General features: G+C 37.4%; 1 protein-coding gene across 4 annotated transcripts in view; it reads left to right on the top strand.

The window, feature by feature from the left end:
- The window catches only part of JMJD1C (jumonji domain containing 1C), a 166,230-nt gene that overhangs the window by 32,288 nt on the left and 110,878 nt on the right, over window positions 1–23,064 (top strand). For all 4 annotated transcript variants that reach the window (XM_086466318.1, XM_086466317.1, XM_086466316.1 and 1 more), the window contains exon 2: window positions 21,999–22,163. In XM_086466318.1, coding sequence (XP_086322444.1) covers window positions 21,999–22,163 — 165 coding nt within the window. The remainder of the gene's footprint in view (window positions 1–21,998; window positions 22,164–23,064) is intronic.

The following is a 23,064-nucleotide window of genomic DNA, read 5'->3' as shown; positions in this document are numbered from 1 at the left end:
GAGGAATGTAACTGAGATTTTTTTTTTAATACCTGCACCCAGGTAACATGGTTCAAAATTGCACTACCACAAATTTTCTCTACACTGACATGAAAATGTAAAAACTCAGGTTTCACTGTCGAAATATCATGAAATACTTCAGGATATGTAATAACAAATCAGAATTTCAGACTTTGAGAACTGTATTCATCCTTCATGAAGTCTCAGCTGTCAGGTGATGACTGTATCATCTTTCAAATTATAGCAGCATAAACTGAAACAAGAGACTAAACAATTATTAAATGAGCACAGTCCCGCCAATATAGAGTATTGATTTTGTTAGGTCTTTGATGCTTTCTCTTGCAGGTGGAAGGAAAATTGAAATATTTAATCAGATTTCTGTAAGAATTAATAACTTGGAATATGTCCATACTGCTTGTTGGGCTTGAGCTATGCACAAATGCAAGCCAGGCAAACCTACCAAGTAGCATTCATTGTTGTCTATGGTATGCCTTAGTATTTCCATCCATGCCTTTATTTCTGTTAAGTGTTGAATGCTAAAAATTTGGTAAGATAGACTTTGAAACATCAGAGTAAAGATCCCTAGAAAAAGCCTTGAAATACTAATTCTTGTGACTTGTTTCTTCTTTCCTTTCTCCCTTACCCCCAACACATTCAGATTTGGCTGACCATATGATGCTGTTTTGTCTCAGCTCATTTTTTCTGTGAAATTGTACTGGCAAGCCAGCTAATAGACCAATTAAATAAAAGTTGATGAATACAGCTGTAGGTTTATGCAATGCTACTCAGAAATAATTGAATGCTGCCTGGGTATTTAGTGAAATACAGAAAGGTGCTAATTCTGGGAGGTAAGAATGAAGTGAGTATTCTTGTCAGATTTGGTAATTGCAATACTCTTGCCTGTCTAACAAGTGAATATGCTTGCGTTTCTAGAATAGAGGAATTGTCACAACACTAAAAGTGGTGAGATACTTCACAGATATGGGATGAACAGCAGTGAATCAAGAACTTCTACTTTTTTTTTTTTTTTTTTAAAAAAAAAGCCTATTTGGGGACTGTTTGAGTGTTTCTCCTCCATTTTCTGGTGGTGGAGTACTTGAGTGGAAGAACCTATATACTGTAAAAGTAAGTAGCTGTTACCATCTGGAATTTTGCTTAATTAGTCTGCAAGAACCTGAGTTTGGTACTGATAAGTCTCTTCAGCCATTGCTTTGCAAGGGGTACATCTCTAATTCTTGGAGTTGATCACTAATTGGTTGTGAGTATAATTTGGTGTAACGAGTGTAACAATTCTACTCATTCAAGAAATGTCTTAAAGATATTAATGTTCTTCAGTTATATGGTAGCCATTGCTAGAGTGTGTGTGTCAACTGTGTTCAGCCTCTCAGATGTGAGTAGCTTGTCACCTGCATGAGGTATTATTAATTGGCCCTGAAGGCTTTGTGAATTATTGGTCAGATAATGATGGCAGAGCAGTGATGAGGTCTGGTGTTTGCAAGCTTGGGCATGGTAAAACCTTTTCCTCGCGTTTCATGGGTTTATTGCATTTATGCATCTGTTTTAAGAATATATTCTTTGTACTGTGTGAATCGTACAAAGTGATAATTTCCTAATCTGCATAAGCAGCGGATACTACGTTAATCCCATTTTATCTCCAGTGAAATAAGAGGCACTGCATTAGTAATGGCAGTTTCTGCTCTACCTGTTGGTGTTAAAAGTGCAGATGCATGTTCTGCTTTCTGGATTCTGCCTGCCTGTTGGACATGCAATGCGGACTTTCTTTTAGTTCCCTTGGTAGTTTGGGGACTTCGGTTTTGTTTTTTTTTTTTTCTTTTTTCCCCGTTCTGCTTTTTTTATCTTCTGAAGGAGTAAATTGGTCTAATTGTTATGTTATATGGCACACTTGATTAACTTTACAGACTGCTGCCTTTGCTGACAGTTTAACTAGAAATCTTAATTATTTGTATGCTCATGGATTAGAGTGTAATTCTGCTTTCTAAATTGATTGATTTTTTGATACTTCAATTAAACTTTCTTATAACTGAGTATTCATATTCTTCCTTGCAAGTGCGGAGAGGAGGAAATATTGCAAGTGCTACATGCAGGATGATATTTAATGCAACAAAACCCATCAAATTAGCTGGCTGCCTAGGGTGCTTCTCAAAATGTTGAAAAAGGTGTGAAACGAAAGTGCAAACAACCTGCAGGCATCTCTGAGGTAAAAGCATCTTGGCAGCTCTAGTTAAGAGTGTTGTTTATGTCATTTCATATTGTTTTGTATTCTTTGTTATTCCAGTGCAAAATGTAATTAAAGGTAAGGGCTGCAAAATGCGGCACTAAAATGTCAGGAAATGGTAATGCTGTCAACTCAGCTGAATAATCCTACCTGCCACATTTTGTGCTTTTAGTGCATTACAGCAAAATCTTGAGGACTACTAAGTTAAGGTAGAGAGTGTGATCGGTAATTCAGGGTGGGGGAAGAATGTAATGATCAAACAACTGGAGTAGTAAAACCATAAACTTCAGAATAGTGCTTTAAACAGGCTGTTGCATAACAATTTTTAACAGAAAATTTCAAGGAAAATTGAATTGTCTGTTGTTAAAGGCTGCATTTACCTGACTTTGCAGTTACTGTAATTAATAACATATTTTAAACTCATAGAGGTTGTCTTATAAGTCTGTATCTTGTTGACCGTGTGTCCACCCCGCCCCCCTCAGTCTTCCTCAGTAAAATGCTTCTTTTGATTCTAAATTAGTGACTTGACTCAGCCTTTATGTAGTTCTCTTCTGGCAATTTCTTTGGCTTGACCCATCTTTCACACTCCATGTAGGCAGTGTTCTTGCCCAGTTCATACAAAAGAAAATCCCTAAGGAGTGAATCTATGTTAAATAAAGTAGACTTTTAACAATTCAGAGGGTCAGATTGACTGGCATGTGATAGCTGTTTTACGCATAGTGGAGCTACAAAGCAACTGGAGAATGCAGAGGCAGTTTAGACAGATTTACAGCTGCTTTGCTTCACTGACTCAGGGCAACAAGACCTGCAGTTTATTTTCATTCTTGATGTTTTGTGAACTCCTGAATTTTCTCATTTCCTTTTTTTCACGCTTCAAATATGTATCTATTTCCTCCTTCTGTGTACCCATCTTGTTGGCTAATTCAGATGCAGCAGGTTTGAGGATGTTTAGGACTGAGATTAATTTTTAGGGAAAGGGTCCTAAAAGCGTGTTTCCCTCCATTGTGCTTGCAACTTCTCATTTTTCAGTCTGATTGAAGCCATAACTGCCTGAACAAGGATGGCCACTACTTGCCTTCTGTTTTCGCTACTGGGAATGAAGCCAACTGCCCCCAGGGGAGAAAGTGGCTTCCTATATGTAGGGATATAGATGATAACTTTGAGAAAGGATGAAAGCGAGGTAACAGTTACTCTTTGCTGAGAGACAGCCTATGGCATCCGTCCTTCTGAGAGTGTAAGTAAATGGCAGCTGTTGTGGAAAAAGGGCAATTGTTTTGAGAGGTTCTCTGGAGAACATTATTTTTCATTCTCTGAAGAGCCATGGGAGAAAATTGCTGCTAAATCTAAATTTCTTCTCATAGGCTCTCAATTTCACTAAATAAACTATAAGATATTTATCTTAAATATGCATGTATGGAGATTATTTGGAGAGCAATTCCGGTAGCACATATTTAAGGAACATTTTACATCCTTTGAACTAGTGAACTTTTGAGAGTTCTTTAAAAAAATAATCCACTCAGTACAGAATGAGTAAGTGCTGTAGTTCTGTAGGGGATAACTGTAGTTATGCATGACTAGAAGCTTTAAATCTTAGGTTTAAGTACTGAACTTCTTCCCAACTATTTGAAGCTAGGATAGTGTCTATCTAATGGCGACCTACTTGTGCTTTTCTTGGGTTAGTCATTCACTGTACAACTCTTTTGGAAACAGCATTTAGGCAGGTTTTTTTTTCCTCTCTTCCCTCTGCTTAATGGGTAAATTCGTGACTTCTAGTACAGTTCACTCACTGGTACAAGGTGACATTGTGACTCAGGTGTGTTACTGAGGGTTGTTACTGATGATTTCAATAATATGCTGCTTAGTGGATTCCCTGAAAGCACCGTGAGTGACCATGTTAGAGAGTAAAGCAGGGCAAGCTGGCAAGTCTCTGGATGTGCACTGCAGTGCAGAGCAGATGTACTTGAGCTGAATTTAGGCTGTTGTAGCCACGGTAACATGGAGTTCAAAGTAAATGCTTTGGCACTTGGCCTGTGCTCATAAAACTGGTCTTTACAGATCTTCTAGCTCACTTCTAACATCTCTTCTGTGTTTATTGGCTAACACCCAAGCTGTACAGTAAATCAATAAAGGTAGTGTAGGTGCTGTTTACATTTATCAGTCATTACAGGCACTTGTTGTCTTAACTTACTGCTTTGTGGGGTTAATATTACGTCATCAAAAAACCTCTGGAAACTGGCATTAATAACTTAAAGCCTTTCTAAGATAGAGGTGGATCTACATGTACTGGAAAGATGGAGAAATTAAACCAGGAAAAAATACTTGTTTGGTATCTTTTTCCAAAAATAAATTCTGCTGTTTATAATACAGTTCTGTTTCAGTACTGAGAGTTAAGTGTGCCTTTGTCCACTCTGCTGTAAAAGCGTGTAAGTAGTAGGAATGCCAGGCCGATGCTCTCCCACCTGTGTGTGCGTGGAAATGTGAACTAACATATGGAATTTGGGCTCATATATGTTCTATATTCCTATCTGGCTCGACTGCTTTTTGAGTGAGATACTTGCTTAGATAAAAAGTGTACTACTTGAATTTGTTAATGCAATTGTTAATGTTTGCATATAAAAGCACCCAAATTCTGCAGGCCGTCACAGTTACAGGATACTACTGATCTATGATCCTTATACTGAATTGCTGTTGTGGTGTGTGTTATGCTGCTTCTGTTATGGGTGATAACACTGCTTCTGAACATACTTTGAAGAAACCACTTTGTAATGGTGAGTTGTACAGACCTGCTGGAAGAAACATAGAGTGTGGTAGAAACTTTTATTGGTCATTGCACTCTTCCCTGAAGCATCTCATACAGATGTTTGTTCATTTTCTTGGCTTCTCATGAATGACTGAAAGTTAGGAGACAACTGAATACTGATGAACCTTTCTGGGGCTGCCTTCTAGTGAAGTGTGACAAAACTCCATACCCCTAAGTGTCTCACAAAACTGGGATCAGCCCAAACACTGGCAGCTAGATGAGGCAAGAAACAATCATGGAAAAAAAAGTTGCTCAAAGGAGCTGAAGGCATTTTTCAAAAGTTAAGTGGAACTGTTACGGAGAAATAACTGTCTCATTGAAATATCCTCTAGTCCTGTTGCTATTCAGCTTTAATAAAAGAGGAAAAGAAAGTGAAGAGTCTTTTCTTTGAGACATGTATTTAAATTCAATTTTAGAAACTTTGTTGTTGTGTCTCAGATAACACCAAGTTTTATCATGCCATTAAAACTTACTGGTAGGTACTTGTAGAACAGCCTGTGCTTTTGTTGGTTTTGCCGTTGCTGTCGCGAAACGCTTTCCACTGAGCCTGGTCTTGCTGCGGATGTGTTGGTCCCTTCTCCTGTGGCCCGTTGTATGAGACACTACTGTGTACAGTCCTCTCCTTTCACACAGGATAATACCTTCTCTGACCCACGAATAGTGCTGATTCCTTGCATGGTAGTTCTGCTCTGATTTGCCGAGGGAGTGGTGTTCAGAGGCCATTTGGTAGCTCTGACCCTGCTGTGGCAAGGAGGACTGGGGGTTGGGAGCAAAGCTGTGAGCTCTGCAGGGCTAGGACTGCAGCATTGCACAGCAGGGGTTACAGCACAATGCTGTTGATTGTGTATTGACATGATCACCTAGTAATAACTGTATTTTTTTAAATTGGGTATTGCCTTCATTTAGGATTGCCCCGTGGCCACACCATTGCTGTATTAGCTGTTGAGTTAGAAGGAATGCAGGATAATATTTCTGCTGAGTTTATTGGAATGTCTACTGACTTCTGCTTCCCTTCTCTTACCTTTGTTGGCTCTGGAGTTAAAATGGATTTTCTTTAACAACAACAATTTAAAAAACAAGCCTAAAATTGTAGTTTGAACATCGCTTAGTGATGCACAATTAAAAGAAATAATTCCCCAGATTCCATCAGATTGCTTTGTTGTTGGTCCTTCTCGCCTGTGTGCAGAGGGCTTTTCTTGTAAATCAGTACCAGATTATCCATATATAAAATGTTTTATCTTTAAAAATAGAGCAAGTTCAGCTTTTCAGCAGCATCGGAATCAATCGTTTATTTCTTCTGTGTAGACTCTTGGTAAAGTGTTGGTTTTATGGCATGTGATTAGCTGTTGAAATACAGAGCATGTTGTTTTTAGCAGGAGCCAACAATTCCCTAATCTGTTAGGATATTTGGATTATATTTCTGAGGTTGCTTAGTAAGGATTTTAGGGCAGAATTTTATGATTTCAGGCTGTTTTTTAACTCCTAAGATCTGTTTTTTAGAACTAAGTAGGGGTGGGGGTTTTTGGAAGTCACTGAGTTCAAACAAAGGCACTGAATGTGTGAATATTCAGTTTTTTGAAGTGTTTTTATGATGTTCATTTAAATAAAACCCCCTTTTGTTTAAGTAGATATACATTCATTTTTTTCTCTATAATGTTTCTCTGTATGTGGTGTTTGTTGCACGCTATTTAACAATGCAGAAAAATGGGTTAGCACTAAGTAACTTGGTTGCTGCTATAAAAAGCAAAAAAAAAAAAAATTGAAAAGCCATTGCCAGGTAGACAAGTACTATGTGGCAAAGGGAGTGAAGACTTTGCTGGTAGTGTTTTGGAAGATTTCAGGCTGGGTTTCTTTGTGTATGTAAGACAGTGGTCTTTGTTTGGCACTTCCAATGGTGCTGGGAGTGTTGTGTAGCTTCATTGATTGGTTCCATGCAGTGGAAATCTGACCTTTAGCAGATGTTTGAGAAATTGCCAGCATTCAGAGTGATCAGCAGACTAGACAGTTTTTTCCTTGTTGTGTCAATGAGAACTTCCATTAGATTAGTAACGTGCGTGACAATGTTAAGCTTTTAAATGATTAGTAAACTTTCTGAAACAAGGCAGATTTTTCTGCATTGTAGAGCTGCATCAGGTCATTTATTTTCTTATATATGTAGTTTTTCTAATTGGTTAGCTAATACAAATATTTTGATAATTTAAGTGGTGGTTTTTTTTTGTAGTTGAGACATTTAGATTTTAAGTAAGTTTTGATTTGTCTATACTTTTCCTAAAAGGTCACTTTTAGCATGCTGTTAAAGCATCAATTTGGGATAAATGCTTTCAAAGAAAAAAGAATAAGCTTAAATGGGCTGGGGAGGGGGAGGCAGCAGTGAAACATATCCCATCTGGAGCATTTGGCTTGGAACAGGATGTTGCATGACTCCACGTGAAGTCTGCTCTCACGAACAGTATCCTAAGTCATGTAGGAGATTCAGCTGCTTAGTGGTGGGAGTTTAGCATGAAATGAGGTCTGTTTTCTCAAACTCCACAGTTAGAACTACAGGAAAGAGGTGGGACTTAATAAGAGATTTATGTGATGAATAACTCAACAACACCAGCAGTTGCCAGATTAAACCCTTTCCTGCAGGTGCTGGCTTTGCTCAGAGCTCTACAATTGTTTTTCAGTGTGTTGCATGTGGGAAGAAAAATTATTTAAAGGATTAGAGGTTTAATATGAAAAAAAATATAATTACTATGTTGCCTATTTCTGGTTTTAAATTTTTTAAAAAAAGTAATTGTAAAAGGATTGATCTTGTCTTGGCATTAGATATCTTGCATACTTGTGTGCTTTTTGGGGGTGTGGGTGGGGTTTTTCCCCTTTTTTAAAAATTAGTTAGTTTTCATACATACACTGAATAAAAATACAGGTATATGTGTTTGTCTGCAATGTTGAGAACTATCAAGTACATCGCAGTTGCATGATTGCAGGCCTTGGCAGTGCTTAATAGATAACAATGTGAGGTATTTGTATCACAGTGAAATAAAGGTATCAAAAGCTGCGAGAAAGTCTGTAATGAACTTTACTTTCAGAAGTATTTATTGCATATTCTTTTAATTTATTGCAGTATTAACGTTTGTTGACAGTAGAAGGCAGACATCTCCGTCTTGGATGCTAAGTGAAGTTTCACATGAGTAAGAATTGTTCCTTTCTCATTTAGAGTAAGTTTACTGCAGCGCAAGGTGTATTAGACATAGAATTTATAAGGAAACAAGACTGATTATTAGAAATAACATCCAAACTTTAAGTAGTCCATATGTAAAGCAGAAGGCATTTGATAAAGCAAGGCAGAAACCTTAGTTGTCATTCCCTGATATGTTTTGAAAACAGTCACTTCTTTACCGTTATCAATGAATGCTTCAGTTATCTTACACTGCAAAGAGTTCTGCAGCTGGTGACTCCTTAATTTGCCTCAAGGGAACACTTGTGTCCCTTAAACAGTAATTTTATTGCTCATTCTCAAGGGGAATGGGAACAGGTATGATGTGAGTATGCTGTATCTTCTTCTGCACTGTTTTATGGTACCATAGAACTGTCAAATCCAAGTTCACTCAGGGAAGGCTGTGGTTGCTTGAGTTACCTCTGGAGGTCATAAAGGCCCTACTTGGTTACATATTTTTTTTCTGGTGTATTCTGTATAACTTTAACAGTAGGTACACAATCTATTGCCATTTGTGGGGTTTTTTTGTTTGTTTTCAAGATGTTTCCTCATTCAGAAAACTTGAAGTAGATGAGGTGTGTTAATATTGGTAACCAAAAAGAACTTGCTTCTGTTGATAAATAATCTTTAAAGATTCTGATTAAAATCTAAGTTTAAGTCATTATCAGAATTTCAAGGAGCTGCTCAGAAATTAAACTTGCAAATGCAGAATGAGTGCTAAAAATTTGGGGGAAGTTGTTCTTCGTTGAATCAGGGGATAGATAAAACTGTATCTTAATTTTAAATCCTCAAGGTGATAGTGGGGAAATAAAAGGGAGAAAGGAGGACGTGAAGGGTACCAGTCCTCATATTTGTACTTCAGGCTTCACATTTTAGTTGTTCAATTCTATAAAGGATTTAAGTAACTTTTATAAATATCAGAGTCAACACAGCAGGTACATTTATCATATGTATAATTTCTAGCATTAAAAGCTGCCATGGACATAGAGGAAACTTTTTTTTTGTTTCGGAAACTTGCACAGATGCTGAGCAAACTATGTACAGTTCTGAATTAATGCTTTTTTTTTATTATTCTCTTGTCTGCAGCATGCATTTTGAATTGCAGGGAGGTTTTTTCTTTTTAAATCCTAGGCACAGCCCTTATAGTTACATCCTATAAAATCACTGTGCATAAACAAACTTTCTTTTAATTTATCATCATCGTTATCTTATCTTTAAAATGCCGTTTATTTGAAACTACTATCCTTGCTGTTGTTATGGGGAATGTCTGTTTGAGTTTTTCACTAGTACCCAGTGATAGCTAATGCAATAATTAAGGTTATTAATTTAGTTCATTAGGCAGCTTTTGATTTATTCTCATTGCCAGTGTTTTGTTCTTATGCCTTTACTTCTGGGTTTAAGCATTAAGGGTTTGAGTGTGTTATCTGTTGGATCTGTTGGTGTTATCAGTGGATCTATTGTTTGTCCTTAAAATATCTTTGCAAGAAATTAGTAGGAGAGCAGAAAATACATAATGTTATTTTGCCTTCACTTTTTTTGAGTTGTTGTACATTGTAGGTTTCTAGGACAATTTCTAATTTTTTTTAAAAAGGTATGCTCTAAGATTTAAAAAAATATTCATGCAATTAAGGTAAAAATCATAAACATTTCTCTGTAGTTTGGAGAATTGTGGTACTGAAATAAATTGGTTAATACTTAAGATATAAAATGTTGAACAACCTTCCTCACATACTTGAGAAATTTTGTGTCAGGACAAAAAAAATGTTAGATGAGAGCGCAAAAGTGTGTTTTTTTTTGAAACACTAGTGGACAAACATGTTGAGAGAGTTTTCATGTACGTATTATGACTGATTTCTGTGCTTTCCACCCCCTATATTCCTGAAGCCTTTACATGTCAATAATTCTGTTTATTTGAAGCAGTCCTTCCCATGCTGTGGCCTTAGCAGCAGTAAAGTAGGCTGTTGTTCAGAGGAGCTGGTTGTCTTTGTGTTTCTGTGATCCAGCGTGGTTTGTATTGTAACACCTTGGTCACACCTGAAAACCAACTGACATTGGGTGTCCATTACATTTAATATCATATGAATGTATAATCTCAGTGCTCAGGAGAATTTGTGGTCAAAACAGGAAACACTAGGTTGAAGTGATTGTATTCCTCTTCTAGAGTACGGATACTAAAGCACAGATTGTGACCTGCCTGCCATCGTGAACTGAGTGCAGAAATTCCCGATTCAATATCAATGTGTAATGTTTGTTGGATTAAAAAAAACAACCAAACAAAACCAACCATAAACAACCATTAGAAGACTTTTGGAATACATTGACAGAAGATAAGTATTTGGTTAATTTGGGACCAAATTGTCTGTGCACATTACTAATGAGTCTTCAATCTGATGTAAAACATCGCCTTAATACTGTGAAACTGAAAAGGTAGTTGCCTCATTACTTATGGTACTCCTGTATTTCTTTGCAGTTTGCATATTATTATAGAGTTGTAATTTTTTCAGTCAGTAATTTCAGGTATCTATGACCGAGGAGTGACCATTATGGCAAAGAAGAGGTTGAGGACCTGCATTAGGACAGTTGAAAAACCCAGGAAGCCATGGTTATGTTCCTCCTTCCGCTCCCAAAATGCTGCTTAATTTTGGTAGGATGTTTCCTGATGTCTTAGTCACTCGTGCACCACCACCCCTGGTCTTAATCTCCTCTGGCCTTTTAGTAATACTTGGAAGTACCTCAGTTCAAAGTCAACCTTGATCCCAGTTTGTGGACATTTATGCACTAGTGTACTATGAACTGTAATGACCCAGTTCTTCTCTATAAAGTTTAGCCTTGCAATTTGGTATCAAACAGAAAAATAAAGGAAGATCATATGCACCTGAAAAATTTTAATCCTTTGGAGCTTCAGCCTTCAGACTTTATTTTTCTTCTTTAATGCTGCAGTTAATGCATAGGAAGGAAGTAGACTTCTGTAAGTTTTGTTTCAATCACTTGTTAGCAGATGTCTTCCAAGCTTTTAGCTGGAAAGATTATCTGAGTCTATTTTTGAGTGAATGATGACTCTCCAGTGTGAAGGACTAGACAAAGATCAACAATGCGAAGGAAATAAAGATGTAGTTTTGAAAGATGACTTGTAGGGGAGATTGAAACCCAAAGGCTGGAATGGTAACAAGGAGCTGTCTCTTAGTAAAACAACAAAAGAGTAATTCAGCTTGCGAGATAGCACTTGATACAACCACAACACTAAGGGAGAAGACTTTAAGAATTAAGATTTCCAAAAATAAATATTGAACACAACAGTAAAAGTGAAATACCTCTGCGTCTTAGCTAGGAAGAACTTAGAAACTGTTCCTTTATTATACTGCTTAGAGGTCATTTAGGCAGGACTAGGAGAAACAGTTTGCAGACTGTGGTTATAGATAGCGTATTAAGTGGAGGAAGGAGGACAGCAAGTTACTATTCAGACAGTAAAATGTTCTTCTCTGATAAGAGGTCAAGCTTTAAAGTAATTGATCTGGTACACTAACTTCCCTACTCAAATGTTCTACTCCTCTTATGAAGGAAAAAACACATGGAAAATATCTTCGAACATTTTAGTGGATAATCAATGAAGTAGAGAAATGCTTCACTAAATTTCTTTTACCTTTCAGGATTCTTGTCTTGGTCCTTTGGAAGATTAATTTTTTTTAATTGCTATTTTCTCATCTACTTGATGAGATTTGGTTGGCTCATTGCTTAAGGCTAATAATCTTGGTTATAAAAGCAAATATTGCATTGTTGTCAGAACACAGAAAATTACTATTTAGTAGTTGATAATAATTTTTTAAAAATAAAATGTACCGTATTTTTTTGGTAATGAACTTTTCTTTTGGTTTCTTGATTACTCTTTTAATATTTCTCCATAGTTTTCTTAATTCCTGTAAGCTGACCAAAGAACAGCAATGAATTGTGCGAGGTTGTCTGATTGTATTCCTGTTGTTGCTATGAACTAGGCCTTGAGAAAACGTCTGTGCTGCAAACAAAAACAGGCCCCTCTGGTGTTGTCTGTCACTATACTATAGCTTTGCTGATGTCTTTTTGGTACGTCTGGCCTTATCTGACAAAATGGAAATTGTTTGGGAGCCCACTCCTGGTTTGTTTGGACTGCTGTTTGGAGAGTGACGTGAACGCACAGAGCAGCTGAGAGGCACTTGGTCTTTTTTCCTAGTCTGGATTTCAAGTTACAGCTATCAAAAATTCAGCTCAAATCCTTGCTTTTCTTTTATGGTGTCTTTTTTTTTTCTTTGACCTCAAAGAAAGATTTGCTGCTGAAAAGTACAGTGTTTATTTAGGCTCTAAGCTGTGGTTTTGGGAGGACATCACTTTTCATATCAACATAGAAAGTAGATTGAAACTGTCTGGATGGATACTGGTAAATAAAAGGTGCAGGTCTAATGTAGGGGTTAGTCCTTTGAACCTTGGAAAGATGACTTTTTGGCTCCTCACCTATTGAAGATAGCTAATTGGATTGTATTGGTAGGCATGGGGAAAGCCCTGTACTTTCAGCGCTTCTATTGATTCCCTCTAGCAATGATTCAGGTTTGGGCTGGCTATTCAGCTGGAGTGAGACATCAGAAAAACTCCTATAATCATCGTAGCTCTCTGCTTATGTTCTGGTCATCTCCTTAAGTTCCAGCTATGTGTATTCGGACTTGTCCTGGGAGGACTGAAGTTGACCCATTTCCCCATGAATGGCTTTACAGCCATACCTTGTTAGCTAAGGCTACAGCCAGGTGATTTGGTGAAGTTTCCTACCTCAAAAGAGGTGGATTTCTGTTTGTAGCTAACTCGGATTTTAGGGTTGAGGAACAATAGCGAATGATGAATTCTGACTAGGAAGTAACCTATTCCTTTCACCGTGCACTTTAGTTCAGCCTCCTGTAGTGCTTTGTGTCCACTGACAACCTACTAGACAAACTTTATCTTCATTAACAAGACATTGCACTGTAAAAATTGTCTGAAAGCTATTAACATTTCACAATTGATTAGTATTTTAAAGGGTCTTATCTCCATTCAGTTGTGTTTTAGTTAGATCTTCATGTGCGAGGTCTATACAGTTTAAAAACAGTGTAATATTTTTTGAATTCAGACTTAGCAGTAATGTTTCCTTATTAAATGATGGGTGTTGGTCGTCTTAGTGTGACATTTAAAATATGCATATATGAATTGCTTTTAACTAGCCATCTAAATAGCTAAATAGTTAAATTTTAATTTTAAATTACCTTATCTAAAAATCACAAATGTCTGATTCGAACACAAAATTCCCTCTATTTTTAAATTTAATCTATAGACTTTCTATAGTATGTATGCTTCCCAACAATTGCTTTTAGAAATTAGCATTTAGAAGTTTAGATAATGTAAGGAAAGTTTCCTATGTTGTGTGATGGCAAAGAGAATTTGAAAGATTTTTTTTCAAGCCTGAAGGAGGAGGAAGTTTTTGTGTAATGTTTATATTTTAACTAGTCTTTGCTCTGACTTAATAGTTTGTGCTTTCTTTCCAAGATAACTTAACTGTTTCTCATTTTGGTTGATTAATTCAGTGTAATTTTGGCATCTAAAACATTTTTAAAATGTGGCTGCTTGACTTTGGTTTCTTTAAGTCAAATACAGTCATGATTTAGTTTCTGGTTTGTGTATCACTTCACTCTGCTATTAAGATCTGAATTTGGAAAAAGATTCACAAAATAGGTATATCAAATATTTTGGGTACTTAAATGATTCAAATAGCATTTAAAATAAAATTTGGCACTCCCATAGATTATCTTTTTATCAGGGACAAGTCTTTTTTTGAGAAACTAATTTAAAACTCTAAATTGCATACAAGTTTTTTGGTCTTTTTTCCCCTTGCAGTTCACTGTAGTTCATATTTTCTCCTTTCAGCTTTCAGAATATGTATTTTAAATGGAGGGATGAAAGATACGTGCATGTTTTAAATGTTTTCCTTTATTTTTCAAAGATGGTATTGAGGCATCCAAGTAGAATGCTTTTTTATTCTGTTGTCTTCCCTGTAATCTTACTTTGTACTCTTCATGATGTGCTGGTTGCTTAGCAATCCAAGCTACACACTGCAGCAGGCTGTTGCAATAGTACTGATATTTTTCTCCAGTTTTGCAACCATTTTTCTCTGTAGAAGCTACTTTGTCAGTGTTCAAGCATGCATTTCAGGGAATGCAGAATTAGGGTTTCAAAATTAACCATAAATTGTATGTGTTGATAATTTCTGTTTATTTCTCCATAATGTATCTTAAGACTACTGTTTGCTTGAAATAAATAATAATTTCTATTTGAAAGCCTCTCTATGTTTATATGATGTTTATATTTTAAAGCTTGATATGAGGAAGCTACCTTGAAAATTCCTATTTATTGAACTATATGTTTGCTACATCTGGTCCTGTTCCCTCCTGCACATGGCATATATTTAACATGTCTTCCAGCAAGCATGTGTGTCTCGTTTCTTCAGCCTGTTGAGAGAGCCAGGTTGTCTTCTTTATTCTTCCATGTATGAAGTGTATTCCGCAGTGTTGGCAGTTTAAGTATGGCCTCGGTTTGAGGGTGTCTGTCAAAGTGTGTCTCAAGCAGGGATACAGGCTCCTCTGTATAGTCTTAGAAATTTTGAGGAGATGGTCCTGAGGCTGTAGATTTTTTTTTTTCCTCAGTAATTAGAGTAGTGGTTTTGGAGTGTTTGTCTCTTTGTATTTCAGGGGAGTTGTAGCTGGATGCTGTTACACAGGGTCTTTCAGTGGTTTACAAGAAATAAGTGTTGGTCCACTCCTGCTGGACAGACGCAGAACCATCATGCCAGAAAAAAAAAGATATTTCCAGGCAGCTCTGAAAGAAGAGAGACACAATACCCTGCAGATTGTGAACTAGTCTCTTTTTTGTGTGTGCTTCAACTTCCCAGGTTATAACTGAGGACTGCTTCTGAGATAATACGCCTGTTCCATTTTCCTTTGAATAAACAGAGAATTTAGGTCCTCAGAATAATGAGTATGATGTTTCATGGTAGTAGAGTGTGTCACAGGGGATTTAATCTTTGAGGAGTTGTCCTTTTGACTTCCACAGCTCACCTGAAAGTAGCAGGATTTTTTCTTTCCATTTAAGAGAAAACGAATTTTTCTGCCATTAAATTTGTTAATACTTGCAAGCTTTGCAAATAATCTAAACAGATTTGTAATTTGAACATTTGTCCAAACAATTTCATGTTTTTTTTCTTTAAGTGCTGAAATAGCATAAAATAAACACTGTTAATTTGTCCCATCTTCTGAGGAGCTTTCAGTGTTCTTTCCTGTAAAATGTGTATCTGATTCTACAGCTTTTTTTTTCTAGTGCTCAAGAGTTAGATGCAGAGCTCTTGCATTTTTGAGACTAGCTATTATGTTCGTTAAATGGTGGAAGAATTACAAAACTCTGATTAATAAACATATACCAGTTTTGTCAAGAACATTTTTCAGGTCTTCTAAAGACTTACTGTGGCATTGTGGGTGTCTACTCACCCCTGCTAAAAAGTACACAGTACACTTAGTATTTCTTTGTCTAAAGTAAATACTTTCTTTTCTACAAATATAAATTAGTTTTTTGTACTTAGGAATGAATATGTCTGATTTGCAGTAAAAATGCTGGCTGTTTTTAAGAATACATGGAGCAATAAACCCTGTCTTTTAATCCTAAAGAATTTGATAGTTTAAGACCAATCTATTGTGATTTTTGGCTGTATGGACTGATGCCAATGCATTTTCAAATACTGTTTTTTCCTATGCTGTTTTGCTTGAAGAATTTGTAAAATGTGAATGTATAGCATTTTGATACAGAAAGGATGTGATGATTCTTTCATGAGTTCTTTTTAATACAGAGTGTCTGAAATGCTCATGTGAAGGATTGAGGACATTTTGGTAGCAGAGAACAATGTTGCAAGCCCTTTATTAAACAGAAAACCCTACTGCTGTCTTTGATTGCTATTTGACCGCTTTTCTCTCAGCTGCTCTGTGCATTCACGTCACTCTCCAGTGGAGAGTGGAAATGGGTTGCACTTGTATAACACAGTAATAATTTTACTGTGTTAAGCTGTTTTGCTTTATAGTAAATTGTGCTTTGATTGCATTTGATTAGCTAAAGATATATTTAGAAAGACTTGACTGCTAGGTAATGCCATTTCCATCAAAGAAACAATCTGTAAGAACCTGAGGAGGCAAGGATATTGGGAACAGGATGGGAAGATGAAGTTTTATGAAAACATTCTTATTGGCTCCATTCCCTGTGTACTTAAACTAGCTTTACCAATTAGATATTTGGCAATCGCCTCCATTTCAATAAGTAGATGGAGAAGTTTTTTGGAGCCTAGTGTGCTTTGTTTTAATTTTCAACTACATACAATGCTAAAAAAGCCCACCGAAGCTAAGCAAGCTGTCAGAATTGTGTGGTGTTCAGACCTCCGGAAGCCTTCCTGCCAGTTTCAGACCTGCATTGCTGCTGGTGATGGTGCAGTTTGGGATACCTGGACTTGATGCCTTCATCCACCTCTGTGGGCAGGAGGGGGAGGCACTGGCTGCGCACTTGGCTCCTTGAATGGTAGATTTTCTCTCAAAACCAGGAAACTCCCAGCACCCTCTTTACTGGGCCAAGAATAAGCCATTCTTAAACATCCCATAAACCGTATGTGCCCCAGAATTAAAGTTTGCAGGTTGCAGTTAACACTGGAGGATATGGGGAGGGAAGAACTAACTTGGACTTGCATCTTCATTTGCTAATTTGGAAATTTTGTCCTGGCATCTTGTAATATAGTTTCTGATTCTGTTAGTTACTATGTACAAGTTGGACCATCAAACTCCATCCACCCCCCACCCCCACCTCTGGTGATGGTCCTGTGGCTTTTAAAACCAAAACCACACACCCACGTGCACCGCCACTACCCCACACCCCAAACTTGGAAAAGGCTTTATTTATTGCCATTGAAACATGGGGGTTTTATACTTGTTTATTTTCAAGTAAATTTCTGCTGAATTAGATACAAGGTTTACGTTCCTTTATTGACATGACCGTACAGCACAAGGTTGGAAAATTGACAACTGGTTTTTGATGCTTGATTACATGCTAAGAGTTTTAGGTCTGTCTTTTAAGTTGTGTAACTAAGACTTTTGATTTCCACAGATAATTTTTAGCACCTGAACTTTGAATTCTCAACTCTTACAAATGGCATATAAAGTGTATAAGCATTAAAATTGCACATGGTGTAATGTTCTGTCTGTTTCTTTTAATTTAAAAGTGCTATAAATGAAACACAACGGGATGTGCTCTGGGACTCACCTTGAAGTCAGTAGCCAGATTTGTGTTGATGAAAGACTATTTGATGTGGTATAAAAGCAGAAGTGTTTTCTTTGCCTTATTAAAAATATCTTAAGACAGACTGCTTGATTTTTTTTCTTTTTCTACAAATAAATGTTTTGCTGACAATCTTTACCTGATAAAGGAGAAGCTGCCTTATGTCCTGCCATACACTCCTGTCTTAGGAGAGAAAATGGAACTTGTATTCTGTTAAATATAGATCAGGTGTATGGATAGTTTTAGCACAACAGGTTAGAAACTTAGTAATAAATGCTATATAGCACACTGTTTCCTTGTTCTAGAGATTACTTTGCCTTAAAATGATGGAAGGTTTTGGTGATTCTTGTAGGGGTGTTGCCTGGAGCTCTTCCTGGGGCAAACCTAACCTGCAGTCAGCCTTTGGATTGTTAATGCTGCAGTTGTCTTCAGCACTAACCAGCCTGTGGGCAACGCACACTCTGCTGTAAAGTGGGGGAGTTATGAACAGCATCCACCTACTTGGGTGGTTTCAAGAAAGTGGATGGTGCATGGACTATGCTTTTTAGCATTTTTAAGTCAAACTTGCTGGAAGTCAACATTGCTTTCGTGACAGTTTAAAGGGTTTCAGAATTTGTTTGGTCAGGCATATTTACTTGGAGCAGAAGTGAATGGAAAACTCTGGATCACAACACTGCATGTAGAGGCTTTCACTGTGATTGTTGTGTTTTGGCTTTGAAACAGCAATATTTTGTTGCAATTGTTTGGCTGACTCCATTGGAAATTAATTTATTGTCTTGCTTTACTTGGAAAAGCATGCTAAAAGCTTATGCCGCTTCCTGTTGGAAAATAGTAGTGAGTTACAAAATTAGCACATTAATGCCAATTATAAACATAATATCATCCCAGTGGGAGCTTCTCCTTTTTATGCAAGTGAATGCATGCATACGTGGTGAGAAGACTTCAGCCTCTCTGGGAGCACAAACTTTTGTATAGCTGACAAGGCAAGGAAGCAAAATTTGGCTGGGAAAAAAAAAATATCTCAAAATCAACATTCATTCTTAGGGAGGCAAATGTTGTAGAGTTTCTTGCTGTACAGTTTCATCAGTGAAGCAAGGAAGATTAAATAATTTCAGCCTTTTCACTCCTTAGGGGGTCTAACTTTGGCTCTACATTTTGTTTTGTTGGCATAGGTTGCTGGATTGCTTCCTTTCCACCTCCTCTCCCCTTTTTACTCCCTTTCATAAATTGTGCTGCTTGGGATACTGTTCTCTGTGCAGTAGGTCGGTGTGCAGAGAAAGAGGAAGCTCGTGTTCTTCAGAGGCTTCACTGTTGCCTTAGAAAAATTCATAATGGATTTTCCTGATTTAAGTATTTCTTAGCGAAAAAGAGAATGGGTGAAGGAGTGGACTGCGCCTTTTGTCTGTGTTGTTTCTGCCTTTCAAAAATGAACTTTGAAAAGCCGGCAGATAGTTAGTAGTCTTGGCATTGAAACCTGAATGTGGTGGAAGCTGGCAGAAGTAATTCCCAAGTAAGTTTGTGTGTGTATCGTACTAGAGGAGGAATATGGTGCCCTGGGCAATGGCAGACTGGCTCCGCGCCATACTCCATTCTCCACTTTTCTTGGAACTGCTCCTTTGAAGATCTAATTATACGGTGCCAGGAGACTCTGCAGATAGCTCAGCAATAACTCCTACTGTCATTGCACCGTATTTCAGTTTATTTGGGGTGCAAAACCTGCACACAAACACTAGATTGTATCACAGTTATCCACAAGTTTTGGCTACTGTCCAGAAGAGGCAGTATGTTTTAGTGTGGCAGTTTCTAAACTGCTAACTCTGGTTTAGACTTATCTGTGTTTTTCAAAAATGTTTATTCACTTGATTCACCTTGCCTTCTATTATTTTTTTAAATTTGCTGCTGTGTGAGGTCTGATGCTTAACCTCTTACACCCTGTTATAGACTATCCAAGTAAAATGTATTTCCAGATATTAAAATAAAATTATTTGGCCAGTCCAGAATAATTGGGTGGCATTTGCAGGAGGAAGGTGAATTTAGAGAATGGTTTTTGACTGTACTGTCAACTGAATGTTGTCTTTAAATTTTTTCATTTGATCAGTTGCAGCAGTAAATCTCTCTTTAGAAGGGTTTAGAGTAGCTGCAAATAGACAATACTGCTGCTAAGATGGTTTGAGAAATTATGTGCTTTCCTGCCAGTGCTTTAAAGCATTACTGTGTTTACTGTTACCTGTTTTGATTGAGAAATTATTCTGCGACTTTATTATGTATTTTAAAAATTAATTTATAGAAATTAAGTTATTAAAAATGCTGTTTATGGAAAGGTGTCAATTTACAATTTTTAGTTTTGATTTTTTTTGTTGCTGTTTTCTACTTACTTTGTTAGAGTAACAGGCAATAGCTGTAATGATGAACAACTGAGGTGAGAGGATAATTCTATATACAAATTGTTCCTGTAGGGCAGATTCTAATGCTACTGCGAAGACCAGCAGTAGCTTCCTGATAGTTTCAGTGAGTGAAATGGGAAAAGGTGCAAGAGTAGTTGATGAACAAGGTGATGCAGAGATGGGGGATGGCTGTGATCAGCCAGGGTAATTTAAATGTTGGAGTGGCAGCAGGCAAACGGTAGAAATTCCAGATGAAGAGGTGGTGAATCCAGAGGGAAAGCTCTGCCCTTGGGAAATAAAGGAGGAACAGTGTTTAATGCGGACAACTGCCCTGCACACTCTCCACCTTGACCCAGTGATTAAGACCAGGCAAGAAAGTGGTGACAACAAGTGTGTGCACGATGACAGGGATGGTTTGGTGTCAGTATTTAGTAGAGGGGTGGATGAAAAGGAGTCGGGTGCGCAGTCAGTGAGTAATAGCTGCAGTTAGAGTAGTGAGCAGTTCATGGAGATTGTGAGGAAGGGGAAGAGTGAAATTGATAGACTGAGCATAGCTTGATAGGAGAACAAACTACTACTTCCTTTTTATTTGGACAAATTTCAAGTGGAGATGCAATAATGGGCTGTCAGAAGAAAGTAACTGCAGTAAATTATCTTCTTAATCTGATGCTTTAAAAGAGGGAAGGGAAAAGGAAGGGAGTGTGTAGGAAGAGACTGGGAGTAGTATGGCTTAAAAGACTGGAGGGGAAAACTGGGATGATGAATTTTGATACAGGAGTGAGAAGAGGCTTGGTGCAAATTTAAATTGTGTACACAGAAGGGAGAAGGACAAGATGAGGAGGAGCGTTATGTAGTACACGTTTGGAAAGTGTGAGACAGAAAGTCTAGACGAGGAAGTATGTTGCAGGCCTAAAATTAACTGAAGTTAAAAAGACAAGAATATTTCTGTGACAGTTATTTAAATTCTCAGAAGCAGATTGAGGAAGAAACTCTGGTTTCAGAAGTGCCTTGGGTGTGGCTGAGAGCTGAAATTCAGGAGGGCAGCAAAGCATCTTCCCTTCTTGTCCAGTTTGTGTGACAAGCAGTGACTCTTTTTATAATGCCAGCAGGTTTATCTTATTTTATCATTATTTGGAAAAGAAAATAATTCATTATGTTGATTTAAAAAAAAAAAAAATTGTAATTTTTAAATGTAATGGTTTTAGCAGAGTTGTTTGTTGCTAGTGCAGATAACTTTTGGATAGCTTTTTGCCTTCGATTTCCCTCTTCCCTTTACAGGAGGAGACGAAAAGTTTGGCATATTTAGCTTTGTGAATGCAGCTGAGGGAGGGTATGGTTGTTCTCTAAGAATGTGTCAGAGAGAACTTTGTAACCTACAGGACAGGGATGGCACAAGATCAAATAGTTGAAAGCTGGCTCCAAATTAATTTAACTGGAAACAAGATGTGGGTGTGTTTTCCCTCCAGAGAAGTGGGATTCCAGGACAGAAATGTCAAGAAATCGAGCTGCTTCTGTTAGGTGCTGTGTGTTGGGCTTGCTTGTAGTAGCAGGGTCTGCAGGCTCAGGATGTCCTTTCTGATTCTGTTCCAAGCAGCTTTTTTTTTTTTTTTTTTCCCCCTCCTTGAAACAGTGTTTCTTTGATTGGTTTGTATTATAGGACAAGTATCTGAACTGAGAATGAGAAGTATTCTTAAAACTTATTTACTGATATGTAAATAGCTGTATGTATTACTTCAATGATACTAGTAAATACTTAGTGTTATACTTTTCACTCATGAGATAACCAAAGTTAATGGGAATGTTTTACCAAATGTAACTCTCCTCCTATTTGGCACAAATGCACCACCAAGAAAAATTTCTTCTGTGGTGCAGGAGGTGATTATGTAATTTCAACACCGTAGCAATAAAATGTGTAATATTAAACTTTTGCTTTAATTTTTAAAACACTTGCTTTCAAAGGTGCATGTACATGCACACATGCTGTGTATGTAATAATGTGTGTGCTTTCCTGTTCTTAAATTTCCCCAGGTGTATGTGGAATTTGATGACCTTGAATGGGAAAAGCGAGAATGGGTTAAAGTTTATGAAGATTTTGCAGCCTTCTTGGTGGAGTACCAGCTGGTCTGGGCGAAAAGAAAGGACCCAAGCCAGACTCAGGGATCAAAGATCAAACAAATTCAGTGGCCTGCATTGGTAAGATACTCGAGCAACTGCATTTACTAAACTATTTTAATCTATTTAATTCTGTCCTTCTTAGGAAGCTGTCTAGGTTGCTTAAGTGGTGGTGGAAAATAGTGAGCATGGAGGGGGAGGAGGGTAAGAAGAGGATAAAAAAATATTAATGAAGCATGTTGGTGTTGAAAGGGCAGGAGTGATGTGATAATAGTCACTCATCTTTTTTTCATTCAACTTAAAGCACTACAAAACTAGTCTCTGAGTGACATAATAGAAACTAATGGCACTTTACATAGTCAAAGCATCTTACAAATATAAACTTATCAGCAACACCTCTTACTGCTCTGTGGAGGAATGGAACTAAGGTGGAAAAAAGCTTGTAATACCTTCTTTGTGGGAGTTGAGTGTATCTAGAATTTGGGTCAGCGTTCAGAAAGACGAGAAAAGTGAGCAGAGATCAATAAAGTAAATGATAATTGCTTGCCTGGTTTATGAGGTGATACTTGTGACTCTCATTCTTTCTGCAGTGATGCCCAAACATTAAAGCTGCTGAGAACTGCTGGGAGGTTGTGTACATTTGACATGCCTTTTTTTCTGCAAAGAAACTAGTGGTGCTGTGAAAGTCTTTAGAAGAGCCAAATAGATATGAGATTTCAGGAACCTGCTATATTACATGTTTTTGCTTTGTAGAGAGTTGGGGAAGATTTCTCACAGACTGGCAGGTGAAAGGGAGCTCCAGCAGATTTGTTGAAATGGTGAAGGAGGGAAGTCTTCGATATATTTGATATAAAGCTTAGTATCTGTAACTTCAGTCTTGAGTTTCTAGAAATTTGTGGTTAAAATGAATTTAGATGATTCTCCCCCGCCCCCCCCCCCCCCCCCCCCCCCCCCCCCCGGACTTTAGCTATATCTGTGTTTC

The sequence above is a fragment of the Leptosomus discolor genome, chromosome 6 (assembly GCF_034619465.1).
Source record: "Leptosomus discolor isolate bLepDis1 chromosome 6, bLepDis1.hap2, whole genome shotgun sequence".
Taxonomy (NCBI): domain Eukaryota; kingdom Metazoa; phylum Chordata; class Aves; order Leptosomiformes; family Leptosomidae; genus Leptosomus; species Leptosomus discolor.
The sequence above is the reverse complement of the archived record's forward strand: the minus strand, read 5'-3'. Positions and strand labels throughout refer to the sequence as shown.